At 34.5% G+C, this 19,048-nt stretch overlaps 2 protein-coding genes across 4 annotated transcripts; both read right to left on the bottom strand.

The window, feature by feature from the left end:
* Positions 1-904: 904 nt before the first annotated feature.
* LOC120192806 (zinc finger CCCH domain-containing protein 14-like) lies at positions 905-4,071 on the bottom strand. Its single transcript, XM_039195524.1, has 3 exons — positions 3,897-4,071; positions 2,416-2,476; positions 905-1,775 (listed from the first exon to the last, which is right to left on the bottom strand). Exons 1-3 carry the CDS (start codon positions 3,976-3,978, stop codon positions 1,031-1,033), a joined length of 888 nt encoding a protein of 295 aa, XP_039051455.1. The 5' UTR covers positions 3,979-4,071; the 3' UTR covers positions 905-1,030.
* Positions 4,072-5,531: 1,460 nt separating this feature from the next.
* Positions 5,532-10,375, bottom strand: LOC120192805 (protein EMSY-LIKE 3-like). 3 transcript variants are annotated; one of them, XM_039195521.1, is made up of 11 exons: positions 9,959-10,375; positions 9,086-9,222; positions 8,383-8,591; positions 8,195-8,304; positions 7,860-8,091; positions 7,562-7,756; positions 7,422-7,490; positions 6,725-6,967; positions 6,573-6,641; positions 6,427-6,490; positions 5,532-6,015 (listed from the first exon to the last, which is right to left on the bottom strand). In XM_039195521.1, exons 2-11 carry the CDS (start codon positions 9,111-9,113, stop codon positions 5,960-5,962), a joined length of 1,275 nt encoding a protein of 424 aa, XP_039051452.1. In that variant the 5' UTR covers positions 9,114-9,222; positions 9,959-10,375; the 3' UTR covers positions 5,532-5,959. The 3 variants fall into 3 exon arrangements, with proteins under 3 accessions (XP_039051452.1, XP_039051454.1, XP_039051453.1); XM_039195523.1 differs by having other exon boundaries at positions 7,562-7,747; positions 9,959-10,370; XM_039195522.1 differs by having other exon boundaries at positions 5,532-6,012; positions 9,959-10,368.
* Between the last annotated feature and the right edge of the window lie 8,673 nt (positions 10,376-19,048).

Below are 19,048 nucleotides of genomic sequence, written 5' to 3'. Positions count from 1 at the left end.
ATTATCAGTCTCATCTTGATCCTCGTACTAAACAATGTAAATTAGAAGTTCAAAAAATTATTCATTTACAAAGTTTAGCTAATGAATTGTCGGACGCATTTATTAACCTAAAGAGAGTGATTAAGTCACATATATCAGTTGTGAATGCTCCAATAAAACTTGGTGTCCCAGAAGAATAAATTTTAGTTACTAATGGATCTAATGCACACTTGAAGCGTGGTAGACCAATTGGTTCCAAAGATAAGAATCCTCGGAAAAGAAAAAAGAACAAAGGATAATGATGGTTAAAGAGATAAAGGTTAATCAGATCAGTTTAAGAGAGAATTTGACAGATTTATTCACAAAGGTACTTCCAATATCTGTGTTTCAGAAGTTAGTACACTACACTACAATGCGTCACCTTAGAGATTTCAACTGATGTAGCCATTAAGGGGAGTAAATACGCGTTGTACTCTTTTTCCCTTAACCTTGGTTTTATCCCTCTAGTTTTCCAGGTAAGGTTTTTTTTAATGATACAACATGTCAAATGTATAATTATGTATTTTTTACTAGGCTTTTTTCCTACTGGGTTTTTCCTAGTAAAGTTTTTAATGAGACACAATTAAATAATGGGCATCCAAGGGGGAGTGTTATAAATATATTATGTGGATGTCATTATTAATCCTATTAGTTAATGTGGTTTTTAGTATTCTTCAATGAATTGAGAAGATGAAATACCAAAGGATTTGACTCTTCACATATATTATAATTATTAGAGAGCATTCCTCATCCCTATGTATATGGGGTTCATGTACTCATAAAATTGAAGAAAGAAAAATAAGAATAGATACATCTATCTCTATTTTCTCTATATCTCTCCTTTATTTTAAAAGAGAAAAATATTTTTTATATATACACTCGTAATAGGTAGTGAATGATATCAACTAAAATCTTCAATTAATAATTAAAGTGCTACATTCTTAGGAATTATATAAACTCAGCTTACATGCAAAAGAAATCTTGTGATCAATATAAACACAAGATTAGGAATTCACATTCCTGTCTTACGCAATTCTTCAGTTCCATGCGCAAAGTGGCACCTCTCACCAAAAGTGCAGGATCCTTTAGTAAAGTTCTCGCAAAGCTTAGTTTTAAAGTTGTTCCCTGAGCCGGACCCACTCTTACCGGTGTTCTTCATGCTACTTCCAGAGGCTGAGCCAACATTTAAAATCAGTTCACGAACCATTGCGCTGGCTTGCTTGATCTGATCGAATGTTCCCTCCAGCTCGATGTTCCTTGAACTAGGATCCGACTCATTCTCCCTTATGGAAAGCTTGGCTCCTGTAGCCCAACAGATGTGCTTTGAGTTCACACCATTTTTCCCGATAATAGTTCCAGCAAGGGATGCGTCAATGCTGATCTTGGCAGTGACAGATGCTCCGAAGCTGGCTGCACTACCAAAACCAGGTGAGGGAGGCTCCATCCTTCCAGGCATAGTTCCCATGGAACGAGGATCCTCATAAGCAGGACCAGCCCGCTTGCCAAGCTCCCACTCGCCATGAGCAAAATGGCATTTATCACCAAACTTGCAACCTTCAGGCGTGCTGAATTTGCTGCACAAACGGGTCTTTACAGCTGGAGGAGATGAGCCATCAGGAAAGTATGGTTGGGCTACTGAATATCTGGCAGCTGCAGGAAGAGTCGAGCTGTTACCAAGCATCTGAGCCACAGCTTTGATGCCACCCGGAACGTAATGCAAGAAGTGACAGCTCTCACCAAATTGGCACCCAGAAGTGCTGTGAGATAAACAAAATTCAAGAATGTCAAGCTAATATCAACGAACTACTGTTTTGCTAATGCTATAATACAAGTACTAGTTCAGTCTATGAGATACAGGTAGGAATTTATCCAAGCTCTTCATGCATACACCAGCTGACGCAATGCTACGAGATAAGTGTTACTGCATGTAACATTAGGAATCACAACAGCAATCTTCTGCATTACTACATTGAATAACAAGCACCGAGAATATGACACAACCCTTTATTGTTGTTCAGACTTCAGAACCAAGCATCAGCAGTTCTGTATCATTTCTCAAGCATCTTCATGTGATAAAAATATGAGGAATTTTCAACCAAAACATACTCAGAAAACTGTTAATATGCACTCTCTTTATGTTTAATATAGTCCATCATATTGCTAGTCCAAGAATTCACCAAGAAACCAACCATTTTTATCACATAGTCTTTCTTATCATGATTAGAGCCAAGAGCGTTACCTGTATAATCAGTGACCAATTAGTTAGTCATAATCATATAAAGTTTACTTCAGACGGTTCACGGTTGTCGTCAGAGGAAAAGTTTACTTGGAACTTATAAAATTAGAGAAGATGGAAGTGCATTAGGCTATTTATTTTGGATAGGTTAAGATTTGAACCTGAAAAACTTTGTGCATGGCTTTGATTTGCTTCCTATACCAGTTGGAAAGGACTCCATTTCTGTTGCAGAACATTAATTAATTTATCTCAGTTATAAGTTCAGAGAGTAATTCATTTTTTAACTTTACAAAGTATTTAGTACCCTATTACCATTTCCTATCAGTACTTTAAAAGAAAATATGCGCTTTATCTAATATGAATAATTGATTTAGATCATTTTTAAGAATAGAGCCATCAAACTTACTAATAAATTCAATATCGGGTTGACAACTTTGCAACTACACTCAGTAAAAGACTTTTAAAAATGTTCTGTTTGAGGACAATAATTCAAGAAATTAAGGAATAAAGGGAAAAGGAATATTTAAACATGTTTTTTATTTTTGTTTCCCAGAGAAAAAACACCCCCCCCCCAACAAATGATTTGCAGTTGAGAAATCAAAATTAAGACAAATATCTCTTTGCTTCATACATCAATCCCAAAAATGTATATGACAAATCAAGACTATAAAATTGCAACAGTATAATATATATATATATATATATATAAGCACTGGATACGCAAACAAAGTAAGGCATCACTTATAATGATGTAAAAAAATAAGGGGAAAAAAATCAACTTAACACTAGCTATGCAACAACACTATGATACAAATAGCGATAACGCACAAGAACAATCACATGCAAACTCACTACTGTTTAAGCTCAGGAAATCCAAACTAAGTGGGATAAGAAACTTCCCTGCTAATTGGCAAAGGATTCAAAATGTTTACAACAAGCAAGTTTAATTAGTCACTAGAACCACAAATATCTAAAGCATATGTTATTAAACAAATGTGACAATCAACAACCCAATTGTAGAGTAATTAATTCCATGTTCATAGCAACGGAGCATTACCAAAAAAGGGGGTTTACACTTCCACTAAATGCCAGATGATTTGCTAACTTAACACTTCTACATTGATTTCTAAAACTCCACGCAGCAAGCATAAAGCTGCTTGTAGAGTTTCAAAACTCCACAATGGCGTGTATGTGATCGAACGTGACATAAATGAGCAAAATCAGAACTCAAAATGTCCTCTTTTTCACTTTTATTTTTTATAAGCTTTTTTGCCCTTTTCCCTTTCATTAAGTTTCCATAGTTTTATTATACTAGAGCATAAACCAGTCAATTTATATGTATCCTTGTGCATTCGCTGAATATTTTTATATCAATTCACCAAAAGTAAATCCAATATTCAAATCTCTTGTAGTACTTTCCAAGTAATCAAACACTCTTAAACTACACAAATTCGAAGCTTGCTACTTCCTCTTTACCCCAAGAAATAAAGTGAGGAGGGGATTACAAATTAAAGGGGGGCAAAAGCCAGAAGAAAGGTTCTTCAAACCCTAGAAATAATCATTCCATCACAAATATAGCACAAGCAGTCATATAAGCATAGATATAAACAATATATTCATATAAGTAGAAGAAAATTCACACCTTGCTTGGATTTTTTGAATCCGCCATTGCCGTTGAAGGCAGCCTCGGGCCTCACTCTCTTGCGTCCACCACCAAAGTCCATTGTCTGAGCAACAAGATCTAAAGAGGAAGAAAAAGAAAGTGAGAGGAGCGGAAGCAGAGAGGAAAATGGTCGAAAAAGAAGCTAGGTTTAAATTAAAAGTGGTTGATTTTGGATGGATAGATAGAAAGATGGATGATATTCTGAAAATTGTGAAATTTAATAATCCCAAATGACAGGGAAAGAATACTAGTGGTGTTGTTGATGATCACGTGACTGCTCACGTGTTACTTATTACACAAGTTCAGACAGCAAGATTCTGAAGTAGTTTAGAATCCTTATCCAAGTACTATTCATTCTCATTGCATCAAATGTAATTAAATAATTACAAAAATTTAGATTTTTAAAATAATATCTTTTTAAAACATACAAAACAATATTAATTATTATAAAATTTAATGATTTTGTTTTTGAAAAATATGTAGTCTAAGATTTCTGGCATTGGTATATTTTTATTAAAATTTGTTTCTTTCAAAAAATATTATATTTTACTAAGGATAAAATATCAATATAATCCCTCAATTATTATCCATTTTTTATTTTGACTATCAATGTTTCGATCTTATCAATTAGATCATTCAAATATTTAAATATTTCAATCAAATCACTTGATATTAACAATTAACGAAAAATAATGATATAACAGTTAACAAAATTAGTATAATTAATTTAACTTATTTTCATATTAGTGATTAATTAATTTTAAAAATTTACAAGTAATGAAATTTATTAAGTAATTGTAATGATAGAGGATGGTGTTGTTTTAAAAAAAATATAAGTTTGAATAATTATACATTTACGATATATACATTATTAGTATCTATTCAAATATAATTTTTAATTATTTTACACTGAACGCTAACACATCTTACATCCCTAATACTCGAACTCTGAAACAACAACCTTGCCATCAAGAGAAGGATGTGGTATTAGCCTTTCAGGGATGTTAGTAGGATGGGGTTCAGGCGGGCCTACTTTAATTCGCACCCAATTAAACGAGAATGTATACAGTTTTCGCAGGTGATGAGACGGGAATGACAACAAAAGTTCGGCTCGGAAGGCATGAACATGGCTTTGTATCTATCCGCAATAGGAGATCACTGGATGAATGGACTTTTAGTACAGGCCAATTGAAGGCGAATTGCTAACGACTTGTTTATTAGATTAGTTTGTTTCCCCCCTATGCTTCAACTTGCTTAATGGCTTGTGACGTGCCTGTAATTGCTGTGTGTATTCATCATTCATTATTTTCTATGTTATTGCCTTCTTTAGGGGCTCCAATTGCCGGGTCTGCAGTTGATCAAGTTGTGGGGTATGCAAGTCTGGGATACCCTTTCGGTATGATGGCCTCGATCCTTTTCAGTAGACATCACAACGCTATCCTACAATCCTCGAAACCGAAACTCTTCGTCATGGGAACTCGGGATGGATTTACGGGAGTCAAACAGCTCCAGAACAAGCTCAAGACTGCCGCAGGACACAATGAAAGACACCTGATAGGAGTTAGCCATTTCCAAATGGTATCGGAGGACAAGCACCCTGTTCGTTGAAAATTATGTGTAATTTGCAGGAACTTTGACCTTTGGTTTCCATCCTGCGTGATGCAAGTGAAAACATTGAGTTCCACTAAACTTGGCTGCAAACATAATGAATTTAAAATTTGACAGTCAGGGAGATTTAACAGTAATATTTTAAAACTTCATACAGAATATTTTCCTAATTTACAGTTAGATTAAAGTTACAATAGCCTGCTAACTAAAGAGTATTAGGAACCAAACATATGACCGTTGACCTCAAGGCTTAAAACATTGATTACAAAAAGCATTTGCCCAGTTAAGAACCCCACAGCTACTGCTACTGTATATACAAGCTGGTTAAATTTCGCTACACCAAACTTACGGAGCACCTCCCGTCATTTTATTGCGCCATCAGACCCTTTGATCAGTCTATCGTCACCCATCTCATTATTGTACGGTCGATTTCTTCATGCTCTTTCTTGGTCCATTGACCGCCCTTGTGAGAATGGATGCTCTCCATCTGCTTTGAATCCAATCAAATAAATTATAAATATGAAAAATGGTAACTTCTTAACTTCTTTCAGCCATGTAACCTATTAATTGAGATAAATAAAGCTCCCTAGGATTTGAAGGCGTTTCCATGTGCAACAAGTTTCCCTTTTTCCCCGAACTATATATTCATATTGTTGCTGTTGATGTCTCATGAACAGCCGTTACTTAAGTTAAATGATGAAACGGGATTAAGACCAAAAGCTATGCAATTTATACAAGTTAAGTTGACCCCTTGCTTTCATTTTCATGATAAGGGGAAGGTGACGACAAATGGACAGCATTAAATAATAGGAAACTTTGTATGAAACTTGTTTACATAAAAAATGGTGCATTCATATTTTAACTATTTATCTATGACATGATTATATGTATCAGTTATTACCACTTGCACCGTCACATGCACCTTCAAGCCTCGCAATTGCATCAACTAGGGCTTGCTCATGCTCCTGCAATTGCAAACATCCATAACGATTGCTGTTGAAATAGAGAATATAGAACAATGCAACAAGATTAGAAGACAATACTTACTTTCAGTACTTTCTTTGCATTCTCAATTTCTATGGAATCTGGATGGCTTGCACCAAAAACGTTTTCTACCTGTTCAAAATTTCCACAATTAGGAAGCACACACACATTTGACAATTAAATCTTATTAGATGATCTCCCAGTTGCAGTTATACCTCCTTAATTAGAGAATCTGTATGAAGTATCTCAATATCCTCCAAAACCTTGTTTCCAACACCATTTTGCATCAAAGGAAAATCTTGGTTAGCCTGACCCTTTGAACTCCCCCTACCTCTTCCTGCTCCAGCCACCCCACTAGAAGCCAAGGACTTCTTAATCCCACGGCCTAGACCAGGGCAGCCACCTCTACGGGGTATTCCAGGATCATCACCTTCCCATCTAATATCTTCAGGAGATATCTGCCATTATATTTATAAGAAATCAGTGGGCGGCAAGAAAGCACAATCCAAAGGACTTATTCTAACGTTGTACAGTATGATCATATGGCAGTGGCTAAATAATATACCATTATTAGTTTCCTACTGCTCCAATGAGCATCAAGTAAAAAGAAGGGAAAAAATACAGGTTTAACAATAAAAATAATCATTGGCTGTGCATAGCAATTTACTGTAACCGTACGAGATATAAACCCCGTCTGGGAAAAATATGGTTCATGAGTACAGGAATATACCATGCACATGAATTCTGCAATGTATGATGAATGGCATAAAAGTTCCCAAGAAACATATGCTACAATCTTAAAAGTTGATTTCTTAAAAATTGTATAAAATCTAGTAATGGAAATGTAAATCAGGCCGTCCAAAGTAAAAAAAAATGACGTATGAAAATAGCAGTAAAATGCAACAGTTCTACCTCTTTGAGGTTGACCCATTCCCAGGCTTCATCTGCCGTATTTATATCATAAACCAAAGCATGCCTCCCCTACAATATGGAAACATAGTATTACAGCTCCATTGTTAACAGCTTACTTTATAATTAACTGAAGAATATACCTCAACCCGGTTATAGTCTGTAATAACAGCCTCATAGAAATGGTTGTCTTCAGGCCACCTTGTCCAAACTTTCTTTCCAATTAATGAGTCATACGGTGCTGCTTCAGCAGGTCCATTTTTTGCAAAGGCCCCTGAAGAAGTACGATTATGAGCTTTGGACCTTCCAGGAAGGCCTCTGGAAGGGTTCTGTGTCATCTTCATTGGGGATGCAACAAGACAATATACGTCAGTAAAAGATGAAATAGAATATTAGCACATTCATTAAATCTTCCCATGTATCTTCAATGAATTAACTCACAGATTTTGACTTCTTGCTGTCTGCTCCTGGTGGAGGACCTCGTCTAGAGGCCAATGAAGATGGTTTTTGCATTGATGGATGCAATGCAGGAGATGGTGCGCCCATGGAAAATGAAGCTGATGTTTTTAACTTCTTGCGTGATCCTGATACTGTAGGACTTGGTACAGGGTCAAGAATAGGCTGACTTGTACTGAGCATGCCAGGCTGGAGCCCACTTGCCATTCTCCATTCCCTAGCAGCAATGATTGATCATGGTTCCCATTAAATGGAGAGATGACCAGAAGTCATTATATATATGATAAATATGCTCATAGGAGCATGCTTTAAAATCAGACCTTATCCTCCGGATCATGTCATCAGCATTAACCCTCAATAGAAGCTCCCTATGTTCCTCATCTGATACTCTCAGCTCCTTTCTGAGTTCAGTAATTAAACTTTCTTTCTCCTAAGAAGGAAAACACTTTTTGTTACTTCATGTAATCTTTATGGGATAATCTGTTGAATGGAAGTTTTTGACAAATACCCAAGTTAAAGCATCTGATTGAGCTTTGAAGGCCCGCAGGATTGAACTGTATGCTTCCTGCTTGATGATATGGATTTGTGTTTCCATGTCACCATGCATCCTACGCAAAGGAGCAGACCCTATAAGTGCTGATCTTCCATTTCCAGCAGCAGTATGACCCCGTCTTTGAAATCTATTCTGATGTGAAGTAGGGAGGTCATCATCTGTTCCTGCAGTTATATCAGATGGGACAATCATATTTGATTTAAGTTTCTAGGATGTAACATGATATATGCAAGGCATCAGAAATAAAAACAAATCATTCGAGCATTTCTGTTACCCTTACGGTAAAAAAAACAAATAACTAATATAAACAATCTGATTAGGTCCAGAATCTTTGATAAAGTTACCAGAAGTTATATTGTTTCATCAAGCCACCCATTAAATACATAGCAGAACACTTCCAAATGATGTAGAATTTGCAAAACTGATAAAGAAAGGGGTGTTGAGAAAAAGGGAAGCTTTATCTTTTGTGAATGCAAGGTACTATCGCATTGTATTAAAGGCTTCATGAACCCTAATAGTTCACTCAAGATAAACCAAGGGAAACCAGGTAACTTTTGCATCAACAAACCAAGCTGGAAAAAAATCTCTCCCATCTCAAAATCATCAAATTTATAGGGGTAAAAAGTAAATTGAAACAGAATGTTTTATTTCAACTCACCACTGCTATCAGAAAGCCCATAGTCCATGACAGATCCTTCAAAATCAATCTTACCAAACCTCTATGAAAATGCTGCTCCAAACCAATAGAAGCGAGAGAGCAAGCTGCTAAGTTGTTAAGATAGAAAAGATACAAACCTGGAGAGAATAAAAAAGTACAAAGTCGTAAACTTCAGCTAAAATATAAACCTCAATAAACTAAACAAGCTATAAGCTTACTATTCTGTTTTTAATTTTGCTGCCATAATGTTTAAAATATTAAGCAGTATCTGTATTTTTACTGCTCAAATAAAGTCACACACCCCTTGCAGACAACACTACTCGCTAATTATGGTCTTTAACAAGTTAACTTTGGGTTCTTGGTTTAACAAATTGGAGTTACTTAGAGAGCTCCTAATTATGCATCAAAGTGTCAATCATGCAGTAACCAGTTGTCACTTTTGCTACTTGCTTTTCGCTAATATATGCAGGTTTGGATACAAAAGCAAAATATATTTTGAAAAATTAAAATTTTATTTCTTTTTGAAGAAAGAAAATATTTGATTCTTTACTTTTAAATAGAACATTAATGTTGGAATTGACATTGTACTTTATTCGTTTGTTGATTACTTGTTTTCTAGAACAATTATGATCTTGCTTTTATTATTAACTTTTATAGTTTACTATACAATAACGTACTTAATTCCCAAAAGTACAAACTATCCATTCTAAATTAAGCTTCACGAGCTGTAACCAGTCTCGCTGCTTTAAAGCCAAAACCAGAAAACATATAACTAAAATCAAATTTAAGTCAAATTCATCAAAGAGAAACCCTAAATTCACAAAATTAAGCTCCTAAAGTTACTCAGACAAAACCACCTAATCTAACAAGCTCACCTTGCCCGTCAAAGCCCCTCCCGTGCTGATGGTTGAAAGCCAATTATTTCATCGAAAGTTCTTCAAATTTGAACCAGAAAAATTCACTTCTAATCGGCTTTGACAGCAATAAAACTTCAACCAAACTCTTCCATAAACTTACTCCGAGCAGCTCCAAAATGAAATGAAACGACGCTTTTCCAAAATTTTGCCGTCCTCAAAGCAAAAAAAAATAGAATCAAATTCTACACATATTCGCAAAAGGGACAAAGTTATTTTCCAGAGTTACTATTTTTGGATGAAATTTGAGAAAATATTGAGATTCAAGGAATTCAGGAGAGATATGGAGATGTACGGGTAAAATAAGGATTTAGCTTGTGAATTCTTTGTGTCTGAGAAAATATTTCGTTGGGATCCCCGGAGAGTATGATTGACAGCGCGTTGAGAAAGAACACGGACTTGAATTCTGTTTTATTTTCGTTTATTTTTCAGGTAAACAACATAAATTGGTCACCCCATTATCAAAACTTTCCATTTTGGTCACACAAATATTACAGACATGTTATCAGACTTGAGTTTCATTTTCACTTTAATCACTCGTAATAATTTACAATAAAATTGGAGCGTAGGGCTTAGGGCTGTAAATTAATTGGGTTTAAACGAATAAGTTTATGTTTGTGTTATTTTATTTATCTTTTTTGATTAGTCTTCGTTTAAATTTTTAACATCATATTTGTATTCATTTATTTATTTTTAAAATTATTCATGTATAATTCATTTTTTTTAGATTGTTCGTTTATTTAATTTTAATATTAGTTAAACTTTGGTCTACCGCCCGCCGATCAACAGTCTCCTTTACATCCTTTTGCTTGCAAAACAACAAAAAAATTGGTGAAACTAAGTCACTATTCATTAAACTTTTTATGTTTCACAATTTGAACTCTAAAATTTACCTTGTAACTAATTTAGTCCCTACTTTTACCAATATTTAAAAATATAAAAAAATTAAAAGAAAAATGATAACAAGATAAACGAGTCAATAAATGAGTTAATAAATAAGCATGTTCATAAACTTAAACGATTCGAACATGTCGTAACCGTCTTTCGGTTGGGCCCGAAATTGGGCTTCGACTTGAAATAATTGGGTTGGAAGTTGCCACCGACCACTTTAAAACGAATTTAGGTGGGTCGGACACCATCTTATCTGATCTGCGTTTTTACCAGAAATGTGTCGGGTTCGGGAGTCGGTTACGGTCAAGGAAGGAGTAACACCCTTGAACCGCCCTTTCGGTACCAATTAATTTGCCGGTTGTCTTAAATTAAGAAAATTGTAATTTAAAATTATAAGGTAAAAATACGATCACAATTACTTACCTTAGATAGTTTTAAATGTGTGGCCTTAAGAAGGTCAAAAAACTATGTTAGATAAAAAGGTAAGAAATAAATAAATAAATTAAATTAAAATGAAGAAAAAACAAATTAAATAAAAGATAAGATAAAGAAAGCAAATATAAAATAGTAAGTAAAATAAATAAAAAAAATAAAAAATATATATATAAATATATAAATAAAACAAATAAATAAAATAATAATAAAAAAGTAAAAATAATATATATATATATAATAAATAAAAAATAAAAAAATAGTAAATATATATATATATATATAAATTAATAAAACTGATAATAAAAAAAATAATATATATATATATATATATTTAATCTAAAAAATAAAAATATATACTGAAGTAAAAAAGAAAATGCATAAAATGTAAAAAAATATTACATAAAAAAAAGAAAAAAAATAACAAAACAATTAAATAAAATGAGTAACAAAGGAAATGTGCGTATAAATAAAGTTAAATAAATAAAATAATAATAATTAAAACGTAAATGTAAGAGACCGAATCAAAAGTAAAAAAGATGCTACCTTTTATTTCCTTTTCGAATCGTTTACAATAGCTTTGCCTTTGTATTTTTTGTGTTTTCCTATGTATTTTGTATGTAAATCGTGTGTTACAAATGGGGAGGATTACATGTATTTATAGTGAAAAAAACTAACTATTTTTAGAATCCTATTAACAATAGAATCATAATGCAACTAGACTCTTTGCTCGGTTGTTGCACGTTTGTTGGTGTGGTTGTTGCTTTAAAAGATATGGTTGTGGAAGAGTCGTCCTATGAGAGAAACTCTTGTTAGTTCTATCTTTTAAGAAAATGGGTGTCTACAGCTGCCTCTCTTTGTCTTTTTTCGTGGAACGAAAAATAGGACAAAGATAAAAAGACACAAATTTTTGTTCAGTGGAATTGAATAATAACTCCTTGTCGAATTGAATTGCGGATGGCTCCTCTGTCGCGAAGTCGAGTCCATCTTGAAATGATTTGAATTAGAATGTGGATTCTCGTTGTAGTCCACTTTGGTCTTCTTCTCGGTTTAAAGAACTTGGCTAAAAATTTGACTGGAAAGTAATCTCTTGACTCCACAATGTGGTTGATATGCCCTCGAGTTGAATGAAATCGAACTCGAAAAGTCTTCGCTGACATATAGCTTTTCTCGACTTAAGCTATGCTGACGGAAAAAAGGCTTCTTGCTACTAAGGCACGACTAACCCAAACCTTCTTCTCGGCTTGAAAAACCTCGATTGAAGCCGGACAATAGTGTGATTGAGGTGTCATCGAGCTGAATGGAATCAAACTCAATAATTTTATTGACAGATAACCCTTCTTGCCTTGAGTTATGCTATAAATTATATGCCTTAGAGCCGAGCATAGTCGAACTCGAAGGTCGTTTGGTGACAGATAACCCTTCTAGCCTTGAGTTATGCTATAAATGATGTGCCCTCGAAGCTGAGTGTAAAAGAACTCGAGGGTTTGGTGTTTCAAGAGAAACATTTTCAAAGGTTTTTTGTGTGTGTGTTTCAAGAGAAACAATTTTGAGGGTTTTTTTGTGTTTCAAGAGAAACTGTCTCAAGAGGGACAAAATTTGTTTCAAAAGAAACTGTCTCAAGAGAGACAAAACTTAGTTCTAAAAGAAACTGTCTCAAGGGAGACGAAATTTGTTTCAAGGAAAAGATATTCAAAGATTTTGTTTCAAGGGAAACTGTCTCAAAACTCGTTTTAAGGGGAACTGATTTAAATATTTTGTGTTTCAAGGGAAACTTTTTCAAGGTTTATGTTTCAAGGGAGACAAAATTTTGTTTCAAGGGAAACTATCTCAAGAGAGACAAAATTAATTTCAAAGGAAATGTTTTCAATGTTTATGTTTCAAGAGAAACTGTCTCAAGGGAGACAAAAATTTGTTTCAAGGGAAACTACCCCAAGCGAGATAAAATTTATTTCAAGGGAAATGTTTTCAATGTTTATGTTTCAAGGGAGATAAAATTTCGTTTCAAGGGAAACTATCTCAATCGAGATAAAATTCATTTCAAGGGAAATGTTTTCAATGTTTATGTTTCAAGAGAAACTGTCTCAAGGGAGACAAAATTTAGTTCCAAAAGAAAATGTCTCAAGGGAGACAAAATTAGTTTCAATGAAAACATATTCAAATATTTTGTTTCAAGGGAAACTTGGAAGCTGTCTCAAGAGAGACAACGGTGAGCACGATTCCCTTCGTCGTGAAGTTGAAACCGTGTATGACCCATTCGTTGTAAAGTTGAGCCTTGGAATTGGATATCCTTCATCGTGAAGTTGAAATCCAAGTAAGTTGTATTGTTCCGAGTCCAATATCCTCCGCCGTGAAGTTAAAATTGGCTCTGGAACTAAGAAATTGTTTGTTGACAGCCAGCCATTCATTCGCTATGAAGTTGAGCTTGTGTTGTCTCGAGTCCAATATCCTTCGCTATGAGGTTGAAATTGGCTCCGAAATTGGGAAATTGTTTGTTGACAACCAGTCATTCATTCGTTGTGAAGTTGAACTTGTGTTGTCTCGAGTCCAATATTCATCGCTGTGAAGTTAAAATTGGCTCTGAAATTGGGAAATTGTTTGTTGACAACCAGCCGTCCCTTCGTTGTGGAGTTGAACTTGTGTTGTCTCGAGTGGCACGATATCCTCCGTCGTGGAGTTGAAATCGCAGATGGCCTTTTCGTCGTGAAGTTGAGCCTTGACTTGGATATACTTCGTTGTGAAGTTGAAATCCAAGTATTGTATGTTGCGGGTGGACACAATTCCCTTCGCCGTGAAGTCAAAACTGTGGATAACCCCTTTATTGTGAAGTTTGACTTCGAGCTAGATATCTTTCGTCGTGAAGTTGAAATCTACCCTCAAGCGAATTGTGTCGCTTTGAGTTCAATATCCTTCGCCGTGAAGTTGAAATTGACTCTGATTGAAACTGGAAAGTTGTTTTGTTGTCAGACAGTCGCCCCTTCGCTGTGAGGTAGAGCAACCACCATGTGCTTTTGAATCGAGCATCCTTCATCTTGAAGTTGAAACTTGACTCTAAAAGCTGCAAAAACTTATGTATACAAAAAATGATAAATGTGATGCTCTTAAGTATATTTAAGATGCATGTAACATGAATTAGTTCTATTTTATCCCCTGGATGGAGTCTCTTGCTTTGTGTACTTGTTCCTGCATATGGAGGAAATACCTTCAAAAGGTCTGATAATTTGCATCAGGATGTTGAATTCCCAAAGATGCCTCAATATTCGATGTTGAATCTCAAAAAATGCCCCAACATTTGATATTGAATCTTTAAAGATGCCCTCATTGTTCCTGATTTCTTGCTTCAGCATTGATTCTAAGCATGAGTTTTGTGTTTGAGAGCCACATGTCATTTAGCAAGATCCACTCTAGAGAGATTGTATTGTTTTGAAAAAAAAATGTTTTTCTTTCTTTTTTATTTTCAAAGTTCTGAAAATATCAAAAAAGAGTTTCGAAAAATGTTTAACCAAAAGTTTTGAAAATATTGCCCCTTTCACGGTTTTACAATTGAGACAAATCATAAAACTAGAGTTCATTGGATATCAAAGAATTAATTACATTGTTAATCCTTCAATAAATTATAATCGTTTGACACGTGCCAAGATCAAATCTATTTTTGGTTTCAAGACGTCATTTGTAATTTACGTCTTGAACCCCCTTTTATTATTTTTTTTCTATCATGCATTAATTACACTATTTTTTGCAAATAAAGATTAATCCTGATGAGCGGGATGAAATTTGAAGATAGTCTCTTCTGTTTAGAAATCCATGTATGATTAGAATGGACTTTTAAGGCACGTAACGTAGGTCATGGTTCATGGTTATGAAAGAAAGGGATAAAAGGCCCAAACAAGTGTCCAAGGGTGATTGAACCAAGGACCAATTCATTCTGATGTCTTCGATCATATATTGCACAATTTGAATATGCTCGTATATGTCTCTCTCTTGATGCTCCATGATCTTCGAGTGGAGTGATTCAGTAATTCAGAAATGATTGTGCTTGATCAATCTCATTTCATGTCCTATGATCTTCGAGTAAAGTGGTTCAGTGATTTGGAAATGATTGTGCTTGATCAATCTCATAGTTTGAATCTCGATGCGTTATTTGAATCGAGAGAATCTTTGCATATGCATCTTGTCTTATTTTTTCTTCAATTTTCCTTTGTTTTTTCTCTTTTTATTTTCTCTTTGCTTTTTTCTCTTTTTGCTTTGATTAAATCTTTGCACTTGGCATTTGGTTCACTTTTCAGTATCTCATCTTAATCAATGTCTTCACTCGTGTGAGCAGAGTTTCTCCACCTTGCCGTCCATCGTGGAGGGTGATCCTTGGTTAGGGTTGAATCAGAAGAAGAATACTATTGGCTCAAAAGGGGACACAAGGGATATATATTTTCTCCTGTTGTGAAGGGATGAAGAAAGAAAGTCATTCATCATTTCATACATGTAAGTCCTTACATAAGAGGTATCCCAGGGGGATAGATTTTCAAGATTATTTTTATTCACATGAAAACAGTGCAATTAATGCATGGTAGAATTATTATGAGTGAATTCTTCTTTTTGCTTCTTGCCCCCAACATGTCTCAATGTTCATGCTCCCTACGAGATGCCCCAAGTTGTGTCTTAGAAGAAGGCTCATGTTCAAATGAACAACTCAATGCCTTGAGTTTTAATGGCATAAAAATGTCAATTTTAAGTCTAAAAAGACAATGGTGTGACTTTATTTGACTCAAAGAAAGGTATGGGTTTATAAAAAGATAAAGGCAATGTTCAAAAGTTTCAAAGGGAGGTAATGTCAAAATTTAGTCTTTTTGGTAATGACCATGAGTTATTTTGGGTAAAGAATCAAGGTATTTTATTTTGGGGTTTGAGACAGGATAAGAAAGATCTAATCTTGCCATATGTCAAAAATCTATAATTCTTAAAGAATTAAAAGAATCCTTAATTCATTTAATATTCGAAGAACTAAAGATTAAAATTTGTTCAATTGCTCCACCTTAGAAAGTAGCATAAATTCAATCGTTTAAAAGATTAAGCAAACATGAAAGATCAAAGACGTGTTCAAACAAAACAATCCTCTAAGTGCAAATGATATATGCAATGTTCTCTTCTTCGGCTGTTCATGCCCCCTGAATCCATCAAGTTTTGGATCTCGCGCTTCAGCGCCTTAATGAATGTATGGAGCATCCTATGTGGCAACTGCAAACAGCTTCAACATTGTAGCCCTTAGGATATGTGGACTCTTTTCTCAGATCATCCTGACAGGCTTAGTCGTACAACCAGCTGATCGAGCTCATTCGTTGTGATTTCAGTTTTTTTTCTTTTGATGTTACAATCTTGTTTCCATGTGGTGTCATAAGGCTAAAACCACTTCATCGAATTCTCCATGAAGAAATTTCATGTTTATGAAAATGCTTAAAAATGAAATGTAGATGCAAAATGCAAAAATGCATGAAATGTTCGAGGCATTGATACAAAAACATGTCTGTTATTATAAATAATATTTATTAGGACAAAAGTGTTTTATCTTTTAAGAGACAATAAACATATTTAAAAGGTATATCCAGACTAAATTCTCTAGACCCTGAAACAAGTTGACTAGTCTTCTATCTTTGTCTGTCACCGTTCGAATACCCTACCTATTGAAAACATTTTGATATTTCGATATAACAAATTAAGTTAAATGAATTTTAAGATTTTCTAACAAATTCACTAATTTGTTCTTTCTTTTGAGGCCAAAGAGATAACCTTACAACACCCTCAAGAATATACCCCAATTCTTGAGAACACTCTTTCCCAAATAGAAGATTACAAATTTGCAAACTTACAAGGAAAACCTCACAAGGTAAGATGTTTGCATAATTCTAGAACAAGAAAAGAACACTCACAAATAATTACAAATGAGCACAAATGGTGTTCTTTGAAAGCAAGATGAATATTGAAAGGAAAATTGGCTTGATTTGCACAAACTTGGTGTTTGATGCTTTCTCTCTTGTTTCTCTATGATTTCTTGTTGATCAAGGGCTTCAGAACTTGTTTAAATACACCTTGAATCACTTCTGAACGTTGGGGATGATTAGTGAAGATCATATAGCCGATTTAGTGTGAAAACAATTAATAAAACATCTTGGAGCGTGGGGGGAATCGGTACCCCCTATGGGGAATCGGTTCCCTAAGTGTAAAATTCAAATATTTCGACCGTTATACAAGGGGGGAATCGGTACCCCCTGGGGGGGAATTGGTTCCCTCCGAGCATACTGGAATTCTCGGAGCCAAACCATTCATGGGGGAATCGGTACCCCCTTAGGGGGGAATCGGTTCCCTCTGAGCAATCTGGAATTTTTGGCTTTGAAATGGTTCGAAATACTTTGTAAAACTATTTTGAAATTGTTTTAAGATTAAAACTTAATTTTACACTTTGAGTAAGGATTAAAAATGATCTTTGAAAGATTTGGAGTAATGTTTTGATATTCAAATAATTCTATCGAATATACTTAGAAAATCATTTGGAAAATCTTAAAATTCATTTAACTTAATTTGTTATATCGAAATATCAAAATGTTTTCAACAATCTCCCCCTTTTTGATATAACAAAAACATTTTAGTAATTTTAAGATTTTGAAATCAAGTTTTGAAATTACTCCCCCTTACTTTAACACTTCTCCCATTTATCATTTAAAAACACTTTAACACTTCTCCCCCTTTTTGTTAAATCAAAAAGACATTTTAAAGAATTTAAACAAGGTTTTGAAATCAGTTAGCCAATTGATTATATATAATATAAGCTGCTAAGATCACAAGCAAGAGAAACGTTAGCCATTAGTTTTCATAATCAATATTCATAATTAATGTGAAATGGAAAAATTGGTCAAATATCTAATCATGAAGTAAATGATGCAATAATGAATAAATTTAATCACACCAAATAGATAATTTCTAACCATTCATAAATCCAAACAACTTCAAAGTCAATCAATCCACAAATTCAAACATTCCAAAATATTCAAAATGTTAAAACAATAAGTTTGGAGTTCAAAGCAAAACATTGAATCACATATCCGGATCAGTAGGAGGAAAACGAGCTCGCATAGCGGCCATTTCGTTAGTGAGGTCATTAATACGTGCGTTGGTTGCTTCATTATTTGCACGTATTTCCCGAAGAATTTCTAATTGTTGAGCTCCCATTGTGGATAAATGGGACTCTATAGAAGTAAAGCGCGAATCCATAGTAGCGTATCGAAAATTGAATGTCTCCATAAAGGATTGAAAATATGGAGGCATTGGATTTGTTTGTTGTGCTTGCTCTTCGGGCTGCTCAGGTTCATCTTCGGCTTCATCGATGTCTCGCATTAATTGCTCAAGCTCGAGATCTTCGTCAGCTTCGGGTGGAGCTTGTGAAGAACTAGCTCCCGAAGTATTTGCAGAAGATCGAACCCATTCACCGGTTTCCTTATCCTTAATCTATCCCGCTCTCGTTAAGGAAAGAAGGTTAATTTGTTTCTTAATGGGAAAAACGGCATCTAGACCGACTCTAACCCCAGCTTTGGAAAACAGATGACTCAAAATGCAACCGTAAACAAGAGATGAACAGAGTTTTTTGTTAGGAACAAGATTTACGGTTTCAACAATTTCAGCAAAAATAATCTGAGGTAGGTTGATTTTAATATTGTTTTTGAAACAATGTAACCACTAA

This window comes from Hibiscus syriacus, unplaced genomic scaffold (genome assembly GCF_006381635.1).
Source record: "Hibiscus syriacus cultivar Baekdansim isolate YM2019G1 unplaced genomic scaffold, ASM638163v2 tig00116980_pilon, whole genome shotgun sequence".
Classification (NCBI taxonomy): Eukaryota; Viridiplantae; Streptophyta; class Magnoliopsida; order Malvales; family Malvaceae; genus Hibiscus; species Hibiscus syriacus.
This window is presented reverse-complemented; position numbering and strand designations above follow the sequence as displayed.